Genomic DNA, 27,202 nt, shown 5'->3' on the forward strand with positions numbered 1-27,202 from the left:
TTCGCCAGAAGAGAGATGTTGTCAGCCAGGAAGTTCTTGTCAAACAATTTTATTCGTATTTTTTAAGTTGTCCTTTCTGTCATCCAAGCGATTGAAACCACTGATCAAAGTCGTAAATTTTTCTCCATTTTTCTGTACATATTACATCAGCTAATCTTTGTTGCCAGTGGAGATATGAAGTAAAAATCGGTGCAAACATCCACATATATGCAGTCATAAATTCAGCTATTGGTCTATTCAAAATCGGTGCAAGTACTTGCAAGAGCATCTGCTGAAGAGTGATGATATGAATTTTAGAAAGCCAGTTCAGTTTTCAAATGGTGGTTCTTCACCACAAAAGAAAGAAATCTGTACGATATTGATATACGTTGCTTATTCTTTTAACGAAAGAAGTAAATGAGCGCCGATAGTCACCACTCACACTACAAAGGCAATAGAAATTAAAGAAATAGTCTTTAAGGAATTAAAACAAAAACGTGCAACTTGAATTGCAAGAAAAAATTAAAAATCAGATTCAACACTTCACAAATTTGTCAGTGATATAATCTGTAAAATCATAATTGAAAGTAATTAAAAAAGGTGTGAAAAACAAAATAAGCTACAAGATTGTTAATTTTAAATTGTTTTTGCTGTACTCGTACTAGAATTTTATTTACTTGTTGATGACTAATCGGTTGTGAATACCCAGCTACAAATCATCCGATAATAACTGAAAACGGTTCGTTTTACAAATGGTATCTTTAGAGTGCATTGTTCGTTCTGTCATTTTAAAGGATACTTTCCTAAAAAAAAAAAAAGCTGTCACTGAGTTAACCAGAAGAATACTGCCTCTACTTCAGAGGAGTTTGAATTTTTTTTTTTTTTTTTTGGTAACATACATCATATACAAGAGAGAAAGAAAGAGAGAGTTATCTGTTGAAATAGTTTACTTCTGAAGCATTACATAATGAGACAGTTGGGCAAATTAAAATTCATTAATACGAGAGAAACTTGTTTGAGGTATATAAATACAATAGTGCAGTGTTTAGCTATAGAAATATTTGATACGAGCAAAGCGTTTCTATCCATCATTATTACGTAGATAGATAGATAATGCTTCTCAAAACTTCTACTACATCCGGACTTCAAATGACATCTGAAGGTCATAAATAACTAGTTGCATTCCTCAGAACAACTGCGTCAGAGTTAATGATATTTAACAGCTTACAGCAACTTATTTTTCCTCGTGAGAATAATAAGCTTTCCAACGAACGATACAATTATGTAACTTCCATTATGTAATAATGGAAGTTTTCAGTCTTCAATATTTCGATCAGCTAATTTGGATTGCAATTATGTCATAGCAGTTTCTCTAAAAGTAAGCCTGTGCGTATAACTATTGCGCTATTTGTTAGGTGTACAACATTAGAAATAACACGATTTCAATGGTGCAAGAATCGCATAGTAAACAGTCATCAAAATGAAACTAAATATAAATAAACGTTACCTATTTTAATATTTTTTTATATATTTTGATTCTCTGATAAGGTATTATTGTGTGCAACACGTGAAGCTTTATTGTAATTAGTTATATGGCTGCAAATGATCATATTTAGATTTAGATTTTACGTCAGTTAATTTTCATTAAATTCATTCCAAATAAAATTACAAATTAAATAAAATGAATTTTCTTTTATTCCATTTTCGCTTGCGATATATTCTGAATCTTCTTCTTCTTCTTCTTCTTCTTCTTCTTCTTCTTCTTCTCTCTTCCATCATCTATGTGGATGATGATGAGGCCGAATGAACTCTTTCCACTTCTGTCTGTTCGGGGAGAGTCCGAACAATTCTGTCCAGTTTAGTGTCGCTTGTTGTGATTTGGTTTTCAGGTCCTCTTTTATTTTGTCTATCCATCTAATTCTGGGACGTCCTTTGGATCTTTTACCTTCCATCGTTGTATTCAGGGCTTTAGCTGGTAGTCTTTCTGTTCCCATTCTGTTCACATAGCCAAACCATCGCAGTCTTCTTTCTTGGATTTTGTCTATTATCGTTATTTCTTGTTTTAGTCGTTTCCTTATGTCTTCGTTTCTTAGTAGATCCAGCAGAGATACTCCAAGTAATCTTCTTAGCCAACCCATTTCAGTAATTAATAATTTTTTCTCTTGAGCCTTTTTGAAATTCCAGCATTCACTTCAATAGAGGAGTATTGGGAGGACCATTGTTTCACAGATTCTTACTTTTGTTATTTATTTGATGTCTCCTGACTTCCATATTTCATGAAGTCGTCCAAATGTTTGGGATGCTTGACTGATTCGTCTGTTTATATCTTTCATAATTTCACCATTGTACTCAATAACTCCTTCAAGGTAGGTGAAGTTTTCTACCTGCTCTAGATTCTTACTATCAATTTCAATTTTCAGATTGGTGCTTCTTTTTCCTATTTGCATAATTTTTGTTTTGTCTATATTTATGTTTAATCCAGATTTTATACACTCCTCCTTTATTTTATCAGAAATTCGTTGTAGATTTTCTTCTGTGCTTGCAAGTAATGCAATGTCGTCTGCAAATTTTAAATTTGTCACATTTTTCCCATGTATTTTGATTCCGGAGTCTTCATTGTTTAAGGCCTTATTGATTGCTTCTTCCAGTCTGCGATTGAACAGGTCTGGTGACAGATTGCATCCCTGTCTTACTCCGCTCTCTGTGTGGAACCAGTTGGTTAAGGTGTCCTCCATTCGTACTGCACTTTGAGATTTCTCACACAGATTCTTTATTATTCTTATGGTTTTTTTGGGAATTCCAAATTCTTCCATAGTTTTCCATAGTTCTCTTCTACGGATTGAATCAAATGCCTGACAAAAGTCTATGAAATTTATGTAGCAACTTTTGTTGTACTCTAGTGTCTTTTCTATTAGCTGTTTTAGGTGAATAGTTGATCAATTGTGCTTCGTCCTGGTCTGAAACCTGCTTGTTCTTCTCTTAGTGCCAGTTCTATATATGGCTTAATTTGTTTTTGAAGTATTTTCTTAAAAACCTTACTTGGAATACTGAGGAGGCTAATGCGTCTGTAATTATGCTTTCCGTTTTATCTCCTTTTTTGTATATAGGTGTTATGACTGATTTGGTCCAATCAGTAGGCACTGCTTCGTTTTTGTAGATCCTTTCAAATAATGTTTTTAATGGTTCCAAAAGTTGTTCCTTTCCTGCTTTTAATAATTCTGCATGTATTTGATCAATGCCAGGTGCTTTCCTGGCTTTGAGTTTTTCTATGCTGTGTGCTATTATTTCTTTGGTAAAGATATTTGTTTCCTCTTCCATTTCAGTGGCTGGAATCGTAATATCATGGGAACTGTTTTTATTATATAAATCTTCCCATCTGGCAATTCTTTTTGTTTTACTTTCAATTAGTTGTCCCTCTTTGTTTTTGATCATTATAATTTTTGTTGCCTTACTAATTTGGTCTATTTGTTCATATAATCCATGAAGGTTATTTTTCTTTTGATAGCTTTTCTGCCATTTTGCATTTTTCTTCTAACCAGTTAATCTTGTCTCTTTTAACTAGTTTTCTAAGTTCTCTGGTTAATCTATTATATTTATTTCTGTTATAGTTCTGTTTTAGTTTCATGCTTTTCCTTTGATGGCTTAACCTTTTTACTTCATTCGAGATCCAATCCTTTTTAGTTTCTCTTTCTGTGTAACCTATTGTTTTTCTGCCGAATTTAATATTATTTCTTTAATTTGCACCAATGTTCTTCGACGTTTATATTCTATTTTGGTAGTTCCTTCAGATTTTTATCTAGTTCTAGTTGATATTTTCTTGGAATATTGTTGTCTTGTAGTTTTTTTTTACATTCAGTCTCCTTTTGACTCTAAAAGTGCTTCCAGATTTTAACTTCATTCTTAGGTATGCTAATACTATCTTATGGTCTGATCCACAATCTGCAGATCCTTCTCTGCAGATTGTGGATCAGACCATAATCTTCAGAGAAGGATCTTCAATTTAGGATACTTGATTTCCATCTTTGGTTTACAATAATATAGTCTATCATATTCTTGGTTTGTCTGTCTGGTGATAACCATGTCCATTTTCTTTGGGGTTTTGGATGTTTAAAAAGAGTGTTGGTTATTGTTAGTCTATTATTTGAGCAGAAGTTTAGCAGTCTTTAGCCAGGTTCATTGCTTTCTCCATACCCTAACTTTCCGATTACTCTTGTCCAGGTATCCCAGTCTTTGCCTAACTTTTGCGTTTAAGTCCCCCATTACAATTAGGAGATCTTGATTTAATGTCTTCTATACTGTTGTTTTGCAAATCTATATAAAACTCCTTAATCTCTTCTTCTGATGATGTCGAAGTTGGTGAGTATGCTTGAATAATAGTTAGTGATCCGATTGATGTTTTAAATCTTGCTTTAATTATCCTAGGTGAGAGAGGATTGTAGGACAATAGAGAATTTTGAGCCTTTGATTTAATATAAGTGCTACTCCTTCTTGTTTGTTGTCCTCCCTGCCGGAAGTTAAAATTTTATACTGTCCATGGTAGAATTCTCCTTTTCCAGTCCATCTGGTTTCGCAGAGTCCAATCACTTCCCATCGGTAGTTGTCTAATTCATGCCGTAGTATTTCCAATGCTCCTTCCTGGTGAAGAGTTCTCACATTCCATGTTCCTATGCTTGTTATGTTTTTCCTGTCTATTAGGTGATGTTTTGTTCCAATAGCATATTTTTCGCCTTCACTATCTTGGCTCCCTAATAGTGGGCGCGACCCTTGTTTGACCGGGCGACGGTCGAGCCGGCATGTATCTTTAGGTTGGTTAGAGTTCATTCGGTTTCAATGGGTAAGTTTTCGTCAAGTGTCAACCCAATCCTTTACCTGAATTCAGCAGCTTTTTTTAGTAGTTAGTGGAAACTACAGTTTGAGGGGAAAGAGTCACTTCCTCGCCCTCGAGTTGCTCTAATAGCACGGGGGGATAGTAGTAAGAAAGAGTAGAGGGAAAGGAGAGTAGAAGACCAGTCTCCAAATATGATATACCAAGTCTATATTGTATGAAGTTAGGTCTAGCTTGGGTAACTGAATTATATTCAGTTATATGCTGAATAACTATTATAAAAATAGTAACTCATATCCGCGAAACCCACAATGCATGAGTATTAGTTCGGTGTGAAGGCGAAAGAAACCCTGATATCGAGATCAAGGCCGCTTGGTCTCCAGTAAACACTGATTTTCTTACGGGGGAATTAAAATGGTTTCAGGACATTTACAAAACTTATGTGACACAGCAAGGTTTGCATCCCTCTGTGGAGAGTAGAAAAGGTATCAACTCGCTTAAATGAAGAAACCTAAATGTGTACAAATATTGCACATTTCGTTATTCAAAAAAATATTCCTATTAGACTGCACGTGGAATTTAAGTCAGCAGGTTCTTTTTTCGTTATATGTTAATTGCACATAAAAAGTGATTATAAAAAATGACGTGAGAGGGCGTCTCGCTGTACCATTGTTGCTCTACCCATTCACATCAACTCCGACAGTTTAGCTGTATGATTGCAAACCCGTTAAAACACTGTGGCAGTTAACTGTATCTTCCACCAAGCGAAGATCACATGTTTGTTCCACCATTACGGATGATGTCTGGAGACCAAATTATTTTGATTGCGATATTATGCTCAAAATGGTGGGGCCAAACATTAGAAAAGGAATTTACCTTGAAATACAATGTAAGAAGACAAACTGCAAGCCGAATTTCTTGAATATTAAATATCACAAAGTTTCCTCAGGGGTCACATTCATTGTAACGATGGAACAGTCCATACCAAATATAAAAAATAGTGATTATCATTAATGAGATTTTTATTTTGCGAAATTTCGAAGGTCGCATACGAGTTCTGTATACAAACACTGTACCATGCATTCCACGTCTTTCAAGAACTTCCAGCGTATCCTAGCGAATTATGTGGAATTCATCTTAAAACAACTTTTTCCAATTCGTTGGGAGATATTTTAATATTCAGCTGCTCTGTACCTAATAAATATTATATACTCAGTCGTAAAATTATTGTAATGGGTTATAAACAGCATATTTGTGAAATTCTCTGATAAAGCATCAACTAATTCAACCTATTACCTTAAGAATTCCGCCTATCTGAATAATAATCTATGAAGTGGTGCTTCAACATTGAATTCTGAAAAAATGTTTTGGAAAATATTGATTATTAGACATTGATTCCATTAGTTTAACATTCTTCCAAGGAACGAGAGACTTCGATTTAACAGTTGGCTTGCATTCAGTTATACCAAACAGTATCAGTAGTGAGAGCATTTAAAAACTAGATCAACAATGCTGACCAGCTATATTAACGTGCATTATGATGTCTGGAGTTATAACGAGTGTAATTTCATTGCGGATTTAGATTTGAAACTTTTGCTTGCACCATCCCACAGTTTGGAAGAAAAGTACTAACTTGATGAATGTTTGCAGAACTAGTCGGTGAAACCTGAGCATGAACAAAAGTGAATGTCGAATGAAAATAAGAGTGTGATATCTTAACATGCTTGTCATGTGCTTCGTTAGTTGTAGAACGTGTGTTTGAAGCTAGTTTTCTGTTTCATTCCCACTTGATTTTCTAGTAATTTTCTAGAAGGGGCAAGGATGCCTTCACCTGTGGGGGAATTCGAGACAAATTGGTGTTCGGCATGTAATGTCAAAGATCCACGTGTCATAGATTTCTGATAAAACGACACCAAACGTGATGCTGTAGTATAATTCCTTTTTACTTTTTTGCATTGATCAAGATTTCGTAATATTTCCAATAATTCCACGAATGTCCTTCATAAAAATTATAATCAATAAAGGCCATTTTTGTACGCTGCCCACAGTACTTGATAATATCTTTGTTCTTTATTCATGTGGAATATCTTGAGTGAGACAAATAGAAGCGATATGCATGTCTGAATATATGAAATTCGTGGAGAGGAAAAGAAGGTTATCCTTTCCCTTGTAAGGGAATAATAAATTGTCATATATTTCTCTAATAGCGAAACAGGAGGTGCATCCACCTCTGATCTGAAATGCCGATGACAAATAGAGGAGAGAGAGAGAGAGAGAGGGAGAGTGTTTTGCGTTTTCCTCCCAATAGTAACCCTACCAGGAGGTAATTAATTCCTACATGCTCCATTGCATTACAATGCTTATATTACATGTAGCTTACAAGTACTGATTAACATTTCTATTTATGTGGAAATTTCTTGACACTTTCATTAGAGTTATACGCGATAGAAGGAAAAAAATAATGAAAATAACGCACCTATTTTTTTTCTGAGATAACAAGCAACTCCATACCTACAGTTTCACGACCGAACTATTTTTTCCTCTTTGCATATTATATGTTGTACCATTTCACATTTATTTTCAAAGGAGTATCCATAAGACCAAATATTATGAAACAATTTTCTTTTGTTGTCAACTAAGAAAATGCTGTCTTATTACTAACTGCTCTCATTAATCTGTCAGAAAAAATAACATTCGACTTCATGCGATTATCTATAATCGCAATAGAAAACAACCTTCAGTAGAATTAATGCACGTGATGTACTTAATATCGGCGGAAAATAAAATCAAGTGTGAAAGAACAGTCATTTTATATTAGGGAGAGGTATTTGCTCCCTTGCAAATGGGGAGGTGAATATTATGAATGAAATAAATGAGAGAGTGAAGGTACAACACAAACGTGGAAACTGGGGGGTCAGGGTGGACGGGGAGACACTTTATGCGGATGCTGAATTCAGAGATGAATGTGTGAGCTGGAAAACACAAATTGAGATGGCCCGGGATGGGTGGGGAGAGTTTAGGTGTGAAGAAAGTCGTAGAATTGGTGGTAATATAGAGGAAGTGACTGGGGAAGGTATTGAAAAGTCACATCGTAGGAGTGACGTTCATAGGACTTGTAGAAGCAGTAATGATTTCTTATGTTTATTCACTAATGCCAGAAGTATTCGAAATAAAGGGAACAAAATTGTTGCTTTGCTTGAGTTTATTCGCCCCAAGATTGTTGGTATAAGTGAGACTTGGTTAGATGACGATGATATCCTGACAGGAATAGAGATGAACGGATATGATATTTTTTATGATGATAGACAGAGAAGAAAGGGAGAATGAGTATTGTTAATGGTAGCAGATGAGTTGTGCCCATCTAAGGTGGATTTGCAAGGAGCGAATAGTGGCAACGAATAGAAGTAAACAGGATGAAATATTTAGTTGGGGGTGTTGCTATAGACCTGGTAATATGGAGGTAAATGGCAAATGGGCCTAGCTAGAAAGAAACGAGTAATCATTATGGGCGACTTTAATTATGACAATATAGACTGGAAGCAAGAGACTGCATCTGGAGGTAAAGAAAATTAATTTTTGGAGTGTTTGAAAGACAATTACCTTAGGCAGCACGTAACGGATTGTACACGAGGATCAAGAGTATTGGATTTGATCAGCTCATCGGATGATGCTATTATAAATGAGGTGCCAAATCTTCCACCAGTTAGTGAGAGTGACCATAAGGTGATCACTTGCAGGGTGACCAGTCATTCGAGGATGTCTCTTAGAAAGGGATGTATGTGGAATTATAAGACTGGTAATTATGAAAATCTCAGGAAACAGCTTGCGATAATAAATCGAAAAGAGGAATTGGATGGAAACGATATCAATGCTGCTTGGGCCATACTCAAGAACTATTTGGTGGAGGCAATATCAGAGTGTATTCCAAGGGTCAAGAGGGTAAACAGAGTGGGTGTAAAATGGATGAATCAAGAGATAAGCTATGCAATCTGGAAGAAGAAGGTATTATGGAAGAAACATAAAATAAGTATTTATAACAACCAATTGCATGAGTAGTACAAAGAGCGGACGAGAAAGGTGACTTTCTCGTCCACTCGACTAGCTTGATAAGGGTAACAAAAATGCAGTATGAGCAGCAGTTAGCTAAAGCGGCCAAAAAAAAATCCGAAGGAATTTTTTCGATATGTAGCCAGTAGAAGAAAGAATGATTATGGTAGGATGGAAATGATGGGAATGATAACCGCTGCAGAGGATATAGTTGAGATATTTAATGAGCAATTTATAAAGGTATTTCATTCTTGTGAATGTGACATCATGCAAAACTTGAAAGCAGTGGGAAAGAAGAAGAAGGAGAAACTGTTAGTAAGTGAACAGGAGCTATATGAGGAATTGAATAGACTTGATGTAAATAAAGCTGTGGTACTTGATGCTATTTCACCACGTGTTTTGAGGGAATGTGCTAGAGAGTTAACAACAGCTTTTGCATATCTTTTCAACATGACTCTCTCACTGGGTCAAGTTCCAAAAGAGTGAAAAGATAGTAAAATTGTTCCAATTCATAAGGGAGGTGATAAGAGTAAGAATTTGAATTATAGACCAGTCTGTGTGTCTGGAATTGTGGTTAAGGTATTAAAGAAGTTAGTTAGGACTAAGATTCAGAATTGGGTTGACAACAGAAAAATACTCTTTGGCGGTCAGCATGGATTTACTAAAGGAAGATCGTGCTTTAGCAATTCTGCTTACTTTTTATAATAAAGTGACAAATGCGTTGGATAAGGGTGTAGTATATTTTGATTTTGCAAAGGCGTTTGATAAATTGCCACACGACAAGCTGTTAATTAAATTGGAACAGATGGGGCTGAACAATAGATTAGTTCGCTGGATTGGAGATTGGCTGTCTGATAGGTATCAGCGAGTTGTCTATGGAGGAGCGATATCACAGAAGAGAAAAGTTGCTAGTGGTGTGCCTGAAGGGTCTGTTTTGGGTCCGTTGCTGTTTAATTTGTATGTAAATGATATTTGGAGAGGTCTGAATGGTGACGTGCAGTTGTTTGCAGACGATGCAAAGTTGGGGAGAGCTATCAAGAGTAGAGCGGATGCTGTAGCTTTGCAAGAGGACTTGAATACACTGGCTGAATGAGTAAATGAGTGGGGATATTAATTCAATGTTTGAAAGTGTAAGGTTTTGAAATTTGAGAAGCAGAGATGGGATGTAAAGTACGCAATGGTTGGAAATATCTTTGAAGAGGTAGAGGAGATGAGAGATATGGGAGTGATTGTAGATAAGGACCTAAAATTTCGGGGACATGTGACTAAAATTGTGAGGACAACACAGCGGATGATGGGAATGATGTGGAGGACACTGACTTGCAGAAGCAAGGATGTTATGGTTCCTTTGTATAAGGCTTTGATCAGGCCACATGTGGATTACTGTGCACAGATCTGGTCACTTGGTTTTCAAAAAGATGAAAATGCGTTGAAAAAAATTAGAGGGGATTATCAGGGAGTTTTTGCTCAGAATGGGTGAAGATAGTAAGAGAACAAGAGGTTATCCCTGGAAGCTGTATAAGGAGGGTGTGAGCAAGGGAGTGAGGAGCAGGATTGAGTAAGGTAGTTTCTGGTCTCTGGAATGTAGAGTATGAAGACAGAATTTGCAGAAATTGGTGGATAGAAGGAGGAGGGAGGGGGGAGTCTGATCGAGACATATAAGCTGTTAAGAGGTTATTACCAGATTAATGTCAGGGAGTTTTTGCACAGAATGGGAGAACAAGAGGGTATCCCTGGAAGCTGTATAAGGAGGGTGTGAGCAAGGCGGTGAGGAGCAGGTTTTTTGAATGGAGAGTGGTGAGCCATTAGAATGCATTGCCCTAGAGTGTCGTGAGTGCAGAGACAGTGAATATATTTAAGGCGCGGTATGATAAACTGTGTGTATAATATAACGGTAAACCTCCCACGATGAGTGTTTGACTCCATGGAGGTTTTTATAATAATAATAATAATAATAATAATAATAATAATAATAATAATAATAATAATAATAATAATAATAATAATAATAATAATAATAATAATAATCTCTTCCTTTGTTCATTGGCATTTTAATATTAACTCAGCACTGTTGTAAATAAATAAATAAATAAAAAACCCAGAAATTACATGTGTAATAAAATGTACTCTGAAGTGAATTGTGTAAGGATGGTAAAAATTTAAAAAAGAATTCAGTGATAATTTGCTTTCACGCACACAAAGCAGATATTTTATACAAATACTGTACATCATTTGGAAACAAAGTTCGGAGCAAGGATATGTCTTCTCATCTTCTTGTGATCTGAAGAATCAGTCCTTTGGGTTGCAAAACGAATTGACCTTTGTAGTATTCCATGGGTATCTGAAAGGCACATCACACGGATTAGCTGATTATAAAAATTCGCCAAGCACAAAAACAGAAGTCATAAACTAGTAGAGGAACTTCAGGTAATAAGGAACATCGCGGTTTCTCGCCTATACAGTGTCCCAGCTAACCGGACTACAGTGGAACTATTAACTCTTTTACCGCATCCATGCCTGCAAGGAATTAGTCCTGTTTGAGCTTCCATCTTAGACATGCTTTTTTCTCGTTGCTCGTATTTTGAAACTTTTTACAGATACGTTTTTCCACTTTGATTGAACATATCGTTTGATTTGAACTATAGAACAAAAACTGAATTTTATTTCATTTCACGCGTAATTTCAGAATGGGATGACTGGATGAATTTTGTAAGTAGACTTTACTTATGCTTTCTATTTTAAAAAATAAATAAATAAATTTTCTTTCATGTTTTTAAAAAATATTCCATATTACTCATACTGTTCCATCTTATCCCCAATAAAATGTATTTTTCAAAATCTTTGAATGAAAACGAATGCACTCGAGATGAAAAAAATTCGTAAACAGCAATTGAGATAAAACATTCTGGGTTATATCTTAGCACAAAGAGATTTAGTTTTCTTTTAACAGTTCGAATTTTCTCTTGCAAAAAACCAAATGGTATTCTGCATGACCTGAAGTTCCTCTACAGTTACACAAAGCCTGTCATAAAAAAATAATAAAAAAGTTGCTTACATGGATTTAGATATACTCTATTTTATCAAACCTTACAAAAAAAAAGCTTTAAAATGCGGGAATAATGGGATATATTGATTCCCTACTGTTTAATACATATAAATTTCAAAATTTCAGTCATATCGCTTATAAGTGTTGACTCGCCAAGTTCGCTATTTAGACTAGACTGGCCATACGTTATGGTTTGTAATTTCAAATTAAATACAGCTATATTTTAATCTCAGATATTTGCAAAATAAATGTTTATAGAGAAGAGGGTGGAGGAAGTTCGTTTGGTAGGTAGGATATGTGTCTATATCTTTTTCCCTGTGACAGGCAGAGAAGAATAACAGATGAATAACAAGAATAATATTATAGTATATAATAGTAATATATAATAGTATAACATAATATAAAAAAATATATTTTTTAATCGTAAATATTTAAAAAGAGCCTGTGTAGCTCAGTGGATATGGCGTATGCACATCAAGGCGCTTGACAGCACAAAGAAAGATTTGGTTTCGAGTCTAGTCGGCGACTAGAGGAAATTTTTCTAAGCCTTTTTTCTACTGGTTCCCGAGGTAGTCGATCTCTGGTAAGGCACGCGGGTTTTTTCTCCCGAAAACTCGGGTTTTTCGTCCCGTAAACTCAAGAACCATAGAACCCACACTATTTCAGACGTTAAATATATTGTGTTAGGGACCACAAGATGGGTGCACTTGTTGAGCCGTCTCTTCACTGCGTGTCGCTTAATTAGTGATAGCCTTGGGCCAGCTATCTCTGATTTGCTATCAGTGGGGATTGAACTGCCCACTCAGTCTCCACAAGTTGGGCTAAAACGGTCTCGCCTGCTCCTGCAGGAATACAAGGCGTTAGCTGATTTTTTTTTTATATTTAAAAAGCAAAGCCTAAATTAAATTATTTTAAAATGCTGTTCACTCATTAGCTTTAAACTGAATCTGTTAAAAGAGTTGACACAATTTCACAGATATTATTATTATTATTATTATTATTACGTGAGACCTTCAGGGAGTCCAAAGACTCATTGAGGGAGAACATCTACTCTACAACGCTCCATCTCCATCACTTAAATCCATCAACTACAAGCATCATCTACACCACCTACTGCCCACCACCACCACTAGTAGTATTTTTGTCTATAAATTAAAGATAATCACAAATATCCATGCCTGCTCCATATAAGAAAATTTCACAAACATTTCTGAGTAATAAAATAAAATAATAAAGAACAAATACATTCAAAATAGACATAGCAGAAGGAGGAGAAGCAGAGAAAATAACATCTTACCTTGGTTTCTGGACAAATATGGAATCTAACATTGCTCAATATTTTTACAATACACAACTTGATTTCCATGAGGGCGAATCTCATTCCCACACAGTACCTGGGTCCTGCTCCAAATGGAAGATAAGCAAATGGATGACGTTTGGCCTTGTTTTCGGGTAAAAATCTGAAAACATAATATGGTTGGTTAATATTTGATTTGTTAGAATAACTTAAACGAAAAGCGTGGGAAAAACATGTTTATATGTTACATATTCATATGGACATTATATTCAGGTTACATGTTCATCAGCTATTTTTCTATGCTTTGCAAAAAAATAAAAATTCAAATGTACTTAAAAGGAAGCAAAAAACATTCTTACCTCTCTGGGATAAATTTTTCTGGATCAGGATAATACTGCGGATCGTGATGGACAGCATACATAGGAACAGTAAGAAGCATTCCTTTGGGAACAACAATCCCTGTCTTGCCTAATTTGTAGTCGTCAGCAGCTGGCTTATCGAATCTAAAATACAATTGTATCGAAGTGGTTTATATACTACTTACATTTTTTTATTAAGTTTATATAGATTTTGTATTTTTTACATAGTCCGAAAACTCTATTCTAGAGACCAAACTTGGAACGTTTTAAACCATATCAGGTCTCCAAAAAGCAAGCTGGTGGTCTCACACTGGGCGATGAAATTTATCGCCCACCTAAATACAAACACCTATGCCTATGGCGGGATTCCAACCTGCAGCCTCTTGGTTGGAGGGTGGATATGCTGGAACCAACTAGGCTTGCAATACTTTTAAGTAACTCAAAGACATGATCTGTATTATTAAGGATGATAATAATAACCGCAAAAGTGTATGATATAATCATGCACTTTTGTTTTCTTCGGGTTAATAATTAATTCCATATCTAAGCTTCTGTTGTAAATTTCTGTGACTCAGTTTTGAAGATCATCTTCAGATTCAGCTATAAGGACCGTGTCATCTGCATACCTGAGTTTGTTGAAGTTCCTACCCCCTGCATGTAAAAGCAGGAAATGGGAACTTCACTTCCTCCAATTCTGCAATATATTTAAAAACTTGTTCATTATATAAATTATACAGTAAGGGTGATAAGACACATCCTTGTCTTACTCCTTTTTGATTTCAAAGTTTCCAGAATATGCGTTTTTGTATCTTATTGAGGCTATTTGATTCTAGTATATATTTGTAATTATACGTAGATCTTTTCCTTTTAACCCATTATTCTGTAGGATATGTATTGATTTCTTGCGATCTATTGAATCAAATGCTTTGGTGTAATCAATAAAACAAAGATATATGCTTTTCTAGTTATCGAGGCGTCTTTTGTATGTTTTCAAATTGAAAATTCCTTCTCTCTTATCTTTGTCTTTTTGAAAACCTGATGGAGTATCTTCTATTTCTATTGACAAAGTGCCTTTTATTCTTTCTAGGATTATTCTCAGTAGTAATTTCGTAACATGGCTTGTTCAACTTATTTGTATATTCTGAACATTCAAATGTTCTTGAAATTTTGGGGATAGTGACAAAACTGGATTTTCTTAGATCATCAGGGATGTATCCTGCATCCTGTATTAAAAATAACCTTTTAGATCGTTAATTGTGTTTTCATTTAATTTCTTTAACAATTTGATAGGGATCTGATCAGGGCCTGATGTTTTACCTGTTTTCATTTGACTTATAACGTACTCTATTCCTTCATACGCCATTGGTTCACCATCCATATTTTATGTCTGGTGCATCTGTGCGATCATAATCAAACAGTTCTTTTCCATATTCTTCCCATCGTTTTATGATATCTTGTGTTTCTAATAGTATTTTTCCATTTTGATCTTTTATACAAAGATTATGATTGAAAGTTTATTTTTATTTGGCAGAGCTTGGATTGACTTATGCATTTCATAATCCAAATCATCTGTTTCTTTACATTCTTCATTTAGCCACTTGTCTTGAGCCTTCCTGCACTCATTTTTATCATTTTACTGAGTATTTTATACTGTTATGTATTTTTCTTTTTTCGTCTCTTTCATTCATAAGTTCTAATATTGATTCTGTCATCCAGAGTTTTTTCTTATTGTATTTTATTTTTGGAATAATCTCGTTGGCTGTCTCATGTACTGCACTTCTAAATTTTGGTCGTCCTTTTTTTCAAATTCCTCTGTGCTACAAAGTATATTGTCTTCTGTTTTGTATCCTACATGATCAATGTATGATACTGATGAATCAAAATTTCATAACGAATTAATAGAAATGTTATTAATTGCATACGTTTATTTTATCGATTCAAACGACAGATCAGATGAATATCTCATCACTTACCTTAGTTGAGCTGGAAACATACGCAGAGTTTCATTTAGCACCATGTCCAAATATTTCATACTATGAACTATTTCATAGGTAATCTCATCCTTAAAAAATAATAAAGAATGCAAAATTAATATTTGAAATTTACGTGAGAGATATCTTGTAGATGTGTACTTTGCTGTTTTCTGAACAGCAAAGTACACATCTTGAAGATAAGTTGGATGTCACATGAAGCAGCTAATGGAATAAAGTTTAAATCTATTCTACATGAAATATTGAGTTGTTTTTGAAAACAATATAAACTTTTTGTAAGTCTTTTTCTACCGATTTCTGAGTCAGTCGATCTCTGGCAAGGGTAGAGTTTTTTCCTTCAGGAAAATCGGGTTTTTAACCTGTATCTCAAAAAATTGAGATACAATTTCTTGAGATACAGAATATTCATACTAGTATAGACTACAATAATACGAGTTAACGTTAGGATTTAGGGCCACCAGAATATGGCAGTTATCTGCCATATTCTCACTCTCTATTAATTTATAGCTTTGCTTCTCTCTCTATTAATTTATTTCCTTTGTGTGGACCACCGAATTGATCACTAGTAAAATTCGGTTCCTTTGGGGGGGGGGGGGGGGGGGATTTTCTGTGTAATTGTATGGTTTAATTTGTAATTTACAATCAACTGTGTAATTGTAATTATATTTGGGAAGTAACTTCTCTTTCTATTTTTGCTTATTGTGAGAGTTCAAAGACAGTAGTATATATAATTGATTCTATCTATTTAGAAATGTAGGCGTTTACTCCAAGACCGTTTTAAAAATTATGGCCAAAAGCATGAAATATTAAAAAAATTCAACACAATGTAACTCTGTTCATCACGAACAAAATGTTTGATTTCTAACAAAATCTCAAAATACCGAAATTCGTGCTGTATAATACTGTAATACTAAATCTCCGAAATTATTTTCTCTGCTATAAAATGTTTCACGTATCTGAAACCCCACTCATGAACTGGACATTAAATGAAAATATTTTAAAATGTTATATTTTAGCTTATGTTTTATACTAATGTCAATGAACATATAAATATTCTACGAAGTATAATAAATGCAGGAATAGCGATGAAAAGAGAAGTCTTTAATAGAAAATGGAATTTATTCAGAAGTAAAATGGACAGAAACCTAAAGAAAAGACTAATAAAATGTTATGTGTGGAATGTTGCCCTCTATGTAGCTGAAACTTGGACATTGAATAAAGAAAAATTAAGATTTTGGAAAGCTTTGAGACGTTGATTTGGAGAAGGATGGAAAAAATCAAATAGCCAGATAAAATAACTAATGAAGATGTCGTTAAAAGGGTAGAAGAAGAAAGAAGTCTGTTAAAGAGGATAAAAAGAAGAAAGGGAAAGTGGATTCTGAGAGGAAATGGAATCATCAGAGATGCCATCGAAGGAAAAATAGACGGAAAAAGACCAAGAGGAAGAGTAAGGAAAACAATGTTAGATGACATGTTCAATGGAGACAGGTACACACCTTGAAAGAGACTCAGAACAGAAGAGAATGGAAGGAAAGAGGAAAGTTTTTGCTACTAAGAGAAGAACTTGCTCATTTGCAGAATACTTAAGAAGAAGAAGAAGATAATAAATTCAGGAAAAAAAATTATCAAACTTATGTAGGCGCACTGAGTCGGAGAAAAAAGAATAAACTTATTTTTCCATATTTTATTTTTCTGGACGTTTTATTTAACCATTTGGCAAATTAAACGGAAGTTATATAGCAGATAATGTTCTTTTCACTGACATTTCAGAATCATGTTAGACCTTTTCGGGGAGGAATCAATTTTAAAATCTCCGAAAATTAGAATATGTATAACAATTAGAATATATCAATCATGTTTAATAAGACTTTCATATGAGGAAATTTGATAAGACTATTCCTTCAACCAGTTTTCTAGCTAATTTTCATCATGCAGGTAAATTTTTTCTCTCCCATAAACTCCAGTTTTCAAAGCTGCAATTCAGAAAACTTGACTGTAATACTAAACTTCAGACGACTATTTCAATTGGGATTTAAGAACACTAGATGGCGGTAGCGAACTGCCGTACTATCACCCAGCAGTCTGAACTCAGGAGGCATAAAGGAATCAAAAGTCATTTGGTATTAAAATATCCCGTGATAAAAGCTTGTTTATTAAACTATATTAATGCATTTAAATAGGTCAGACCATCTAATTTTTTTCGCTTGCACTATGCTTGGTACATTTTAGTATGGTTATATTTCTGCTGGTAGCCTTAACTGGTTTCGACGAATCCCGTCTAGGAAAGTGAATAACATTTATCGCGGTTTTTCAATTGCAGGCGAATTATCCGGTCTTTGGAAACTTGGGTTTTTCGTCCCGCAATCAAACAAACCGGTCAAGAGAACACACGCAGTTCACATACAAAGATATACTCGTAGACATAAGACTAATTGCCTTATTCTATTAGAATATGGTTAAAATATGGAAAGCCAAAGATATCTGGCAAGCTGTGATTCAATATAGGCTTGTAATACCACGGATACATTTTATGCATATAAAATTATATATTTTATGCATATAATTTTGTATAACAACGGTTTAATGTGGACTCTCTGCAGCTTCCGGTTTCGTTCCTGAAATATCTTCAACACTCATTCAGAACTGAAGATTCTTCTATTGGTAGGAAGTTAGATCATAGCCCTCCTGTAAAGTCGTAGGGAATAACATTTTTTGCCTTCTTTGCTAGCTATGCTATTGGCCTCCTATTCCTAAAAGGATTATTTCTGCAAATTCCTAAACAGACCTATTTATTACTCAGCTTTAAATGACTTCCTTTCTCCACACAAAAGTTTATAACATTCTACACTAGTGGTGGAAGTCATCGTTGCAGAACGATACTATCTTGGCTGTGTGGCAATTACTTCCTACTCACGGACAGAAGCAACAGATAGCTATTTCAGCCCTTACCTAATCAGACATTAATACTCGTGGGTGCATTAAAACTCATCCACATCACTAAACATACGAGCCACAGTGGAGTCACGATTTTAGTAGGTGTTATAACTAGTTCAGAACAAAAACACAGCATATCTTTGCCGGACCAAACACGAAAGGAAATTTTGGCGATTATAATATTGACAATTAATTTGAAATTATTTGAAATTTTCAAATAATTTCAAATTTCATCGAATATGATGATTTGATAACGTTATCAATTAGTTCTGATCAAATACATGTTCTCAGATCACATTCAGAATTCAAAATTTTAACTTCAATAACTAACAGGTTTCGTATAAAACTCGATTTAATACTTTAAAGAAGTCAGGAAATCCATAAGTATGCCCGTTCTGCTTTCAATGTCATGCTTAAAAATTATCAAGAGTGTCCAAAATATACATACGTGTTCTTGGACTGTCTTATCCACTTCCTGTATGAGCTTCTCCTGACAGTCGGGATTCGTGGCTAAGTTGTACGCTATGAAGAGCAAAGTATTTGAGGTGGCATCAAATCCAGCAATGAAAAATAAGACACATTGAGACACCATCTCTTCGTACGTCATGGCTACGAAAGATAACAGAAAATTAATTTGTCATTAGTCTGTAGAATAAATACAGTCACTGAAAAACTAATAAAATAAAATTAACATAAAACTTGATGTAAGAATGAACCATGAAAAGAATTATTTGTTCAGTCCTAATGATGAGGTGTTTATGTTACTAATGCAAATATTTCCGATATTATTGTTTGGAGATGTGTTGAGCGTCGTTAATCTGCCATCTAAAACTTACTAATTTCATTAATAATACAAATGATTAGAAGGTACCCCACATTTTAGGATAATCACTTTAGTTTGCAGTTTTCTTCAAAGGCATATGTTGAAAAACTATCGTTCATCCATCATATAATTCATACGATCATCACTCATTTCATGACTTCGTGTATATGAAATAATTAGCAGACCAATGTACACCGAAGAAAGAGAAAAGAATTCTGTAACCAGTAGAAAGGGATGAACCTTCTCATGCTGGTGCATATTTCATCCATCACTTCAAATAAGTCAGTATATTTTGGTTTCGTTCTTCTTGTCAATTCTTTAGAGCCTTTTGTATTACGAATCCTTATAATAAGCACGCACACACAATGCAAAGCATCTACAGAATAATCATACAGATTAAATTTGTGTTTATTTTATTATTATTTATTATCATAAAAAGGTACCTATGTAACCTTATGACAAATTTTTCGTTTACAAAACGCTAGACAAAGAAAGAGAGAAGAAAAACATTATATGTTCGATTCTATTCATTCATTCAATTTTAGTAGGCATTTTTCAGCCTAAATTGATAATAACTCGAACTCTGGAAATTAGCTAAAACATTCCTAAATGAGATATGAAATAGCGGTTCACATTAGTGAGCACTTACTTCCCAAAGCAGTATCCATAATTTTCCTGAAAACATTACGTCATATCCCTCGATATAATCGCTCCTCATAAGTTATTATTATATAGAGAAACTAGTCTTCCACATGCACCACGCTGCGCTACTTAGTGAGGAGCCATTTAATAAAAAATTAGGTCATTTGTCTGTGACAAATATCTTGCTACAACCTTCAGTACTTCCGTAATAACCTTCGGCTTGGCATCTTGCTGTCTTTTCGCCAATAAACCCCTAATTAACAAACCAACCGAGTCATGCTCTATCGCATACAAAACCTCTGTTTATATCTTCTTCTTCTTCCTTTCCAGGCTAATAGGCTAAGTGGCCTGTTCCGGACTCAATTCCATCTTTTTAAGGATCTTCCTCTGCATCGAGTACCTTTTGGGTGGTAATTTAGAATTTGTTTAGGTATTCATTCTTAGTATGTGTTCTTTCCATTTTTCTGTATAGCAAATCACTTTCATTCAGGGAGGGTGTAATTCCAAGTTTTTTTCTGATTTCGCTGCTTTTCATTTTGTCCATTATTGTGACTCCTTCAGTTCTGCGCAGAAATTTCATTTCGGATGATTCAATTCTTCTTTCATCTGCTTTTTTTATTGTCCATATCTCACTGCCATAAAGTAAGGTTGGTTTAGTTACTGTATTGTAGATTCTTATTCGTGTGTGTTTTTGTACATAATTGGATTTAAAAATTTTATTTATAATGCCTGTTACTTTTAAAAAATTTGATATCTTTGATTCTATATCAGCTTCATTTTCATATGACATTGTGCAACCTAAATATTTGAATGTATTTAATTGCTCTATTATGTTGTTGTTTATTACTATTTTGCTTCTTATTGGATTAGCACCTTTGAAGGCCATGACTTTTGTTTTGTCTGTTGATATTTCCATACCATATGTTTTTATCAGATTATTTAGACTGCATAATGATTTTTGTAGTTCATCTTCATTATTTCCAAGGATTATTTGGTCATTAGTAAAAAGAAGAGTAGCAGCTTATCTGCTACGGTTTATCTTGAATCCTCCTTCATTAGTTATCTTCCATTCTTTTATGATTTTATCTATGTATATATTAAATAATTCCGGTGAGAGAGGGCAACCCTGACGTACTCCTCGATTTATTGGTTTCCAGATTGATGTTGAATTATTGTACTTCACAGATATTTTATTATCTTGATATATATTATATAAGCCTATAAAGAGTTGGTTTGGTATTTCATATTCTTCTAGGATTTCCCATAGTTTTTCTCTGATAATTTTATCAAATGCTTTGGTGTAATCTATAAAAGCTATTTGTGTTTCTATGTTCATTTCTCTGTGTTTTTCAATTAATAATTTTAACGTAAATGCAGAGTCTATGCAAGACCGACCTGCCTTTTCTGAATCCATTTTGCTCTTCTATTAATTTTGGGTCTACTATACATTTAAGTTTATATGCTAAGATTTTTTCATATACTTTATAACAGGTACTAAGTAAGCTGATTCCACGATAATTGTTACAATCAGATTTGTGTCCTTTTTTGTAGAATAGCTATTGCTTTGGTCCAATCTTGTGGGCATTTTCCTTCTTTCCAGATCATATTATAAAATTTAAGTAACCTGAGTGAGATTTCAAGTCCTGCATATTTGGTAAGTTCCAAGTTTATATTGTCTTCTCCTGGAGCCTTTCCTGTTTTGCTTTGGGTTAATGCTTCTGTTAATTCTTCTAGAGTGATATTTTCCAAGTTATCAGAGATGTTTACAAAGGGTAGTTTTCTATTTTGAATTTTTTCATTACACCATAGATCTTGGTAATGATTTTGCCATGTTTCTATTATAATGGTATTAATATCTGCTTTTCCTCTAGTTTCATTGCTTAGATCTTTGGGGATTTTCTATGCATTAGGCCTTTTGAGCATACAGTCTCTCTCTCTAATTTTGTTACAAAATTGGTCCATCTGTTTCTGTTTATTCTCCTGCATTCTGCTTTTGCTATTGCTTTTTTTTCTGTTGTATTCGATTTTTGATTCTATTGTTTTTAGGTTGAGCCAGTTTTTATATGCTTTTTTTTCTTTTCTTCGATAATGCATTTAATTTCATCATCCAAGTCCCTAAGGCCTCTTTTTCATTTCCACTTTTTCTTTGTTCCTAAACTTTCTTTTGCAGCTTTTGTCATTATGGTTTTTAGGTTTGACCATTCTTCTTTTATGTTCTGATTTTGTTTTATACTTGTCATCCAGTTCTTTATTCTTTTTTGGTACAAGTCTTTAATACTACTGTCGTCCAAAAGTCAAACTTTGAAAGATTCAAAATTTCTATTTTTCTTGTGCTTTTTTGTTGTTTTCCATCTTGGTTCCCATTTTATTTTTCCAATCAAAAGGTAATGATCTGATTCTATTTCAGATCCTCTGTGTACTCTTGTATCTATTATCATTTCTGACATTTTGATATTGCTGATTATATAATCAATAATGCTTCTTGTGTCTCTTGCTTCCCAAATGTATCTGTGGATGTCTTTATGTTTGAAGAAGGTGTTCATTATTTTAAGGTTATTGCTTATAGTAAAATCTCTTAATCTATTTCCATTTATATTACAGTTAAGTTCTCCGATAGGTCCTATGTTTGGTTTATATGGTTTATTGCCAATTCTTGCGTTGAGATCTCCTATTACCAAAATGTGATCCTTATGATTGGTCTTATTTAATATGTTCTGCAGTTGGGTGTAGAAGTTTTCTTTTGATTTATATATATAAATACGATGTAGCCATAATGTTCTTTCTGGATTGGACAGCCTATAACTTTCAAACCATCATATAGGGGAAAAACAACATAATACAAGGAATAGCAATACACGACAATGAAGGTACTGCTGTGTACCTTCTGTGTATGAGATAAAAGACCTGACATAACGTCAACTATACACGAAAGTCAACTATTCCCATTTTAACCTCATAAATTATTTCATCGCACGTAAATATTAATATTGTGAGTGATAATAATACGTAAAAATAAAAAATAATGTGTGTGTGTGTGTGTGTGTGTGTGTGTGTGTGTGTGTGTGTGTGTGTGTGTGTGTGTGTGTGTGTGTGTGTGTGTGTGTGTGTGTGTGTGTGTGTGTGTGTGTGTGTGTGTGTGTGTGTGTGTGTGTGTGTGTGTGTGTGTGTGTGTGCGCGTGCGTGCGTGCGTGCGTGCGTGTGTGTGAGAGAGAGAGAGAAAGAGCAGCTGGTCTTCAACCTTTATTCGTTTATGGTAACTGAGTTCAGCGCTACCACGATTTCAAGACATCGGTAAGAGTAAGGCAGATACAGTAAATGACACCATTTCGTATGTTACTGAACCCTAAATGCAATATTAGCTTCGAAAACGTGCGCTAGCTTTATAATCGAATTTTCGATTTCTGGGTTTAAAACCCTAGTTTCCGGACTGAAGAATCCAAGATATTATTACATAGTACGCTCCATAGCCTGCCACTTTCAACTTATCTTTTTAATAGCGGTTCGTCCTATTTCCGTAGGGTATTATGGCACTCTGATGCTTGTGTTTTACTTGCCAGTTTGCCTAAGAGAACGAACAGGGGAGTAGTAACATACATTCCAAAGGCTGATAATGCAAAAATATAATCGCTATCTGAGGGGATTATGGTTATCGTCTTAAATCGAATGACATCTAAGCTACACACGAGGCTACACAGACACGAAGTTTTATTTTTCATGTTAATCATTTGTTAATAAATTTCCAGCCAGTACAAATATAGTTCCAGCTAGTTACTATATTATCCATCTAGACTTGAAGGATAATTTATTTACAGACCAGAAAGTTAACGATATTTGCATCCATGCTTGATGCATAGAACTCGTTTTATTCGAAGCATTTCAAAGTGAAAGATCAATTAAAGATGAAATATAGCTTCACTATAGGACGATACGTTAATGAAAAAAGTGTATCGAATTTCTGACTAAATCGCTCTGAATAGTCTTTCACAATTAGCAAGCTATTTACATGAATTTCACAAATAAACTGATACCAACTTTTGTTCAATTTTGGAACATAGGAGGCTTGAGGCTTTTCTTCTTCATAGCACTTCATACTTTCGTCTATTTCTTCCGTTAGCGTTTCATTGGAGGCATCCATCAGCAGTTGGAGGAAATCATTTCGAACCTAAAAATAGAAAAAGACTCATCAGAATGCACCAATTCTGCTATTACTACCGAACTTCACAACAAGACTATGGCACAACTAATCCTCTAATTGTCCACACACACACACACACATACTGCACACACTTACATGAGCGCACACACTTACGAGCGCAGACTGTACGCGTTTAAATAAAAAAAAAAAAAAAATATATATATATATATATATATATAGGAGATTGAACTGCCCGTTCAATATCCACCAGCAGCCAATCAGAGATAGCTGGCCCAATACTATCACTAATTTTATCACTAAACTCGGGAACCCGTCGAAGAAAAGCTTAGAAAAAGTTACTCTAGTCGGCAACCAGAATTGAACCTAATTCCTTCATCTAGCGACCTAGCGCTGAGGAAGCAAACGTCACTTTCACTTAGCTACACAGGACAAATATATATTGTATATTTATAAATATAATAATAATAATAATAATAATAATAATAATAATAATAATAATAATAATAATAATAATAATAATAATAATCCCCTCCATGAAGCATCACCTTGTTGTAGCAGAGGAGCTTGCGCGCTCTGAGGATGCTAGGGAGTATGTTGTCAATGGCGTAGCTACTAGCAGGGCCTCGCAAGCCAGACAAGCCTCAGCAGAGGAGCCAGACTAAGTGTGCTTACCCCCCCCCCCCATTTTAATTGGTGAATGGATGAAAAGAGTCATCCATACCAGATAGGTCGTACGGGTCAACAAGAACCGCGTTTGGTACTATAGCTCCTGGGCATCGGGAGATAAATCGGCTACAGGGATCAAACTCTTTTGCTGGACAACCAGGTAAATGATCTCAAATGTGACTGGAAGAAGAATCAAAACGAAATAAATGGGCTTAATCTGAAAACAAGATGATTATTCGAGTTTATTATGAATCAAATCCAGTATCAAGAGGATATCAAAAATTAATGTATGAAATTTGGAAACAGAAATTTCCTGATACAAGAGTCACTGAGCAGCGATTAATGGACCAACGAAGATTTATTGTAAGAAACAAAGTTTTCAGTGATATTGAACTTCAAGAACTGCAAAGAGAAAATATCATGGAATCCCAGCATGAACGTAAGGCAGCTGTAAGATTTATGGAAGAAACACTTCAGGTAAATTTCTTGAATTTAGATAATCCAAATAATAACCAGCAGGATCACTACACAACGAGGACTGAGACATATGATTGTAGGAGAAATGCAGAATACCAGAGAAAGACAGCGACTACTGACACTGACACAAAGCCGAAGACAAACTCTAGCTGCAATATTGAACAACATCGAATTGGTAACAGAAACAATTGCTATCAAAACGGTTGGAGAAACAAATCAGCTGATGTACAGTGCTGTAGCTGTAGTTACAAGAGAACTTGGTTATACAATAAAACTGCTGAATAAACCAAAAAGAGTAACCCCAAAATGGATATTACATTACATTTAGAATCAAAAGCAAATAGACTTCGATCAGATGTTAGCAATTTAAAGAATTTAAAACAAGGAAAACTTGAATAGGAAGAAATCAAGAGCAGTCTGGTAAAGTGATACGACCTTGAAAAAAATCGATAACTGAAGTATAACAAGAATTAGAACAGAGAATTGTGGCCATTGTAAAAAAAAAACAAAAAACATCTCATTGAAAGCAGGATAAATTAATACAGTCAAAACATTTAGTTCAGAACTAACCAGCATGTTTTACCAAAATAATGATGGGAAATCCGAACACAAGGTTAAACACCTAAACGCAGAAGAAACACTCAAGTTCTTGAAGCAGCTCTGGGTTAATCCAAAAAGAACATAATAAAAATGCTAACTGGATAAAATATGTTGAAAAACAATTGAACACAACACATACGGAATACCTTGTCGTAACCACAGAAATAATCCAAAGACAAGCAAAGAAAATGAAAAACTGGAGTGCACCAGGCAAAGATGAACTGCATGGATTTTGGCTCGAATACTTGCCCAGTCCTCCTACTCGATTGCCTCAACAACTTATTGCAAACAAGGTCAACGGAAGAGTAGATGACAACCAACAGGAAGGACAGTTCTGATTTTGAAAAACAAAGAAAAAGGAGCTGTTCCAAGTAATTACCACCTAATAACTAAACAACATTTAAGTTAGTCACTGGACTTCCAGCAACTTCGATCAGTCAGTAATTATGGACTCAACTTATGCCTATTGAGCAAAGGGATGTTGCAGAAAATCCAGAGGAACAAAAGATCAATTGTTAATTGAGAAAATGATTTTGAAAAATGCAAAAAGACGAAAAGTCAACTTATATATGGCATGGATTGGTTAGTAGAAAAACATTCGACTCTTCGATTAGACAATAAGAGGGATCAGTTATTTTCCTGCTATGCCTGTCGACATGAGATATGCACAACAATCTCCATACATCAAGGGAAAATAAATATTTTGTATAGCAGGAATTTGTTATATTTGTTATAACAGGCAACGAAGGAATCACGTTTTCAGATGGAAGGAAAATTAAAAACTTGACACAGCACGAATCGTATAAATACCCGGGAATTGTTATGGAAGATGCCATTTTAGTTTCAGAAGTCAAAAAGAAACAGTGCGTACATGTTTGAAAATAGTGAAAAAAAGTTGTAAAGTACAAACTCAATGGAGCAACACAGTCGGTGATACTTGCTGCTCAATAACAAGCACTACAAATGAATGCAACCAAGGCGAAGATTGAAAAGATCGGTAACGATAACAAATGCCTACTCTGCAGATAAAAAGAAGAGACAGTGGACCATCTAATTAGTTCTTGCAGCAAGATTGCCCATACAAAGGCATGACAGGGTAGCAAAAGCAGCACACTGGAGCTTGTGTAGGAAATATAGTTTCCCAACTTTAAAATACTTTGGAAACACGCAGTTTAAAAAGGTATTGAAAATGAAAATGCCAAGATATGTGATTTTATTTAAGTTAAAAAAAATGCACTAAGTGCATAGGTTATTCACTAAGTGTATAAGTTATGCACTATGCATAACGACATGAGTTAATAGCAATAGTCTGCTATGTCTATAAACTGCATTGCTTATTTAGCAGATTTGATTGTTCTTC

General features: G+C 34.6%; 1 protein-coding gene across 2 annotated transcripts in view; it reads right to left on the minus strand.

Annotated features, from left to right (window-relative positions):
• Nucleotides 1-27,202, minus strand: part of LOC150095517 (cytochrome P450 3A8-like) — a 47,157-nt gene that overhangs the window by 1,082 nt on the left and 18,873 nt on the right. The window contains exons 9-14 of one of the 2 annotated variants that reach the window (XM_090410798.1): nt 23,976-24,105; nt 18,927-19,087; nt 15,527-15,615; nt 13,554-13,697; nt 13,195-13,357; nt 11,022-11,192 (exon numbers count right to left, since the gene is read on the minus strand). In XM_090410798.1, the coding sequence (XP_090266924.1) occupies nt 11,118-11,192; nt 13,195-13,357; nt 13,554-13,697; nt 15,527-15,615; nt 18,927-19,087; nt 23,976-24,105 (762 nt within the window). In that variant the 3' untranslated portion in view covers nt 11,022-11,117. Of the gene's footprint in view, nt 1-11,021; nt 11,193-13,194; nt 13,358-13,553; nt 13,698-15,526; nt 15,616-18,926; nt 19,088-23,975; nt 24,106-27,202 lie in introns of those variants that run through there. The other variant, XM_090410799.1, reaches the window with a different exon arrangement.

This window comes from Typopeltis vanoorti, chromosome 20 (genome assembly GCF_054136105.1).
Source record: "Typopeltis vanoorti isolate ZY-2024b chromosome 20, IOZ_Tvanoo_1.0, whole genome shotgun sequence".
Lineage (NCBI taxonomy): Eukaryota > Metazoa > Arthropoda > Arachnida > Uropygi > Thelyphonidae > Typopeltis > Typopeltis vanoorti.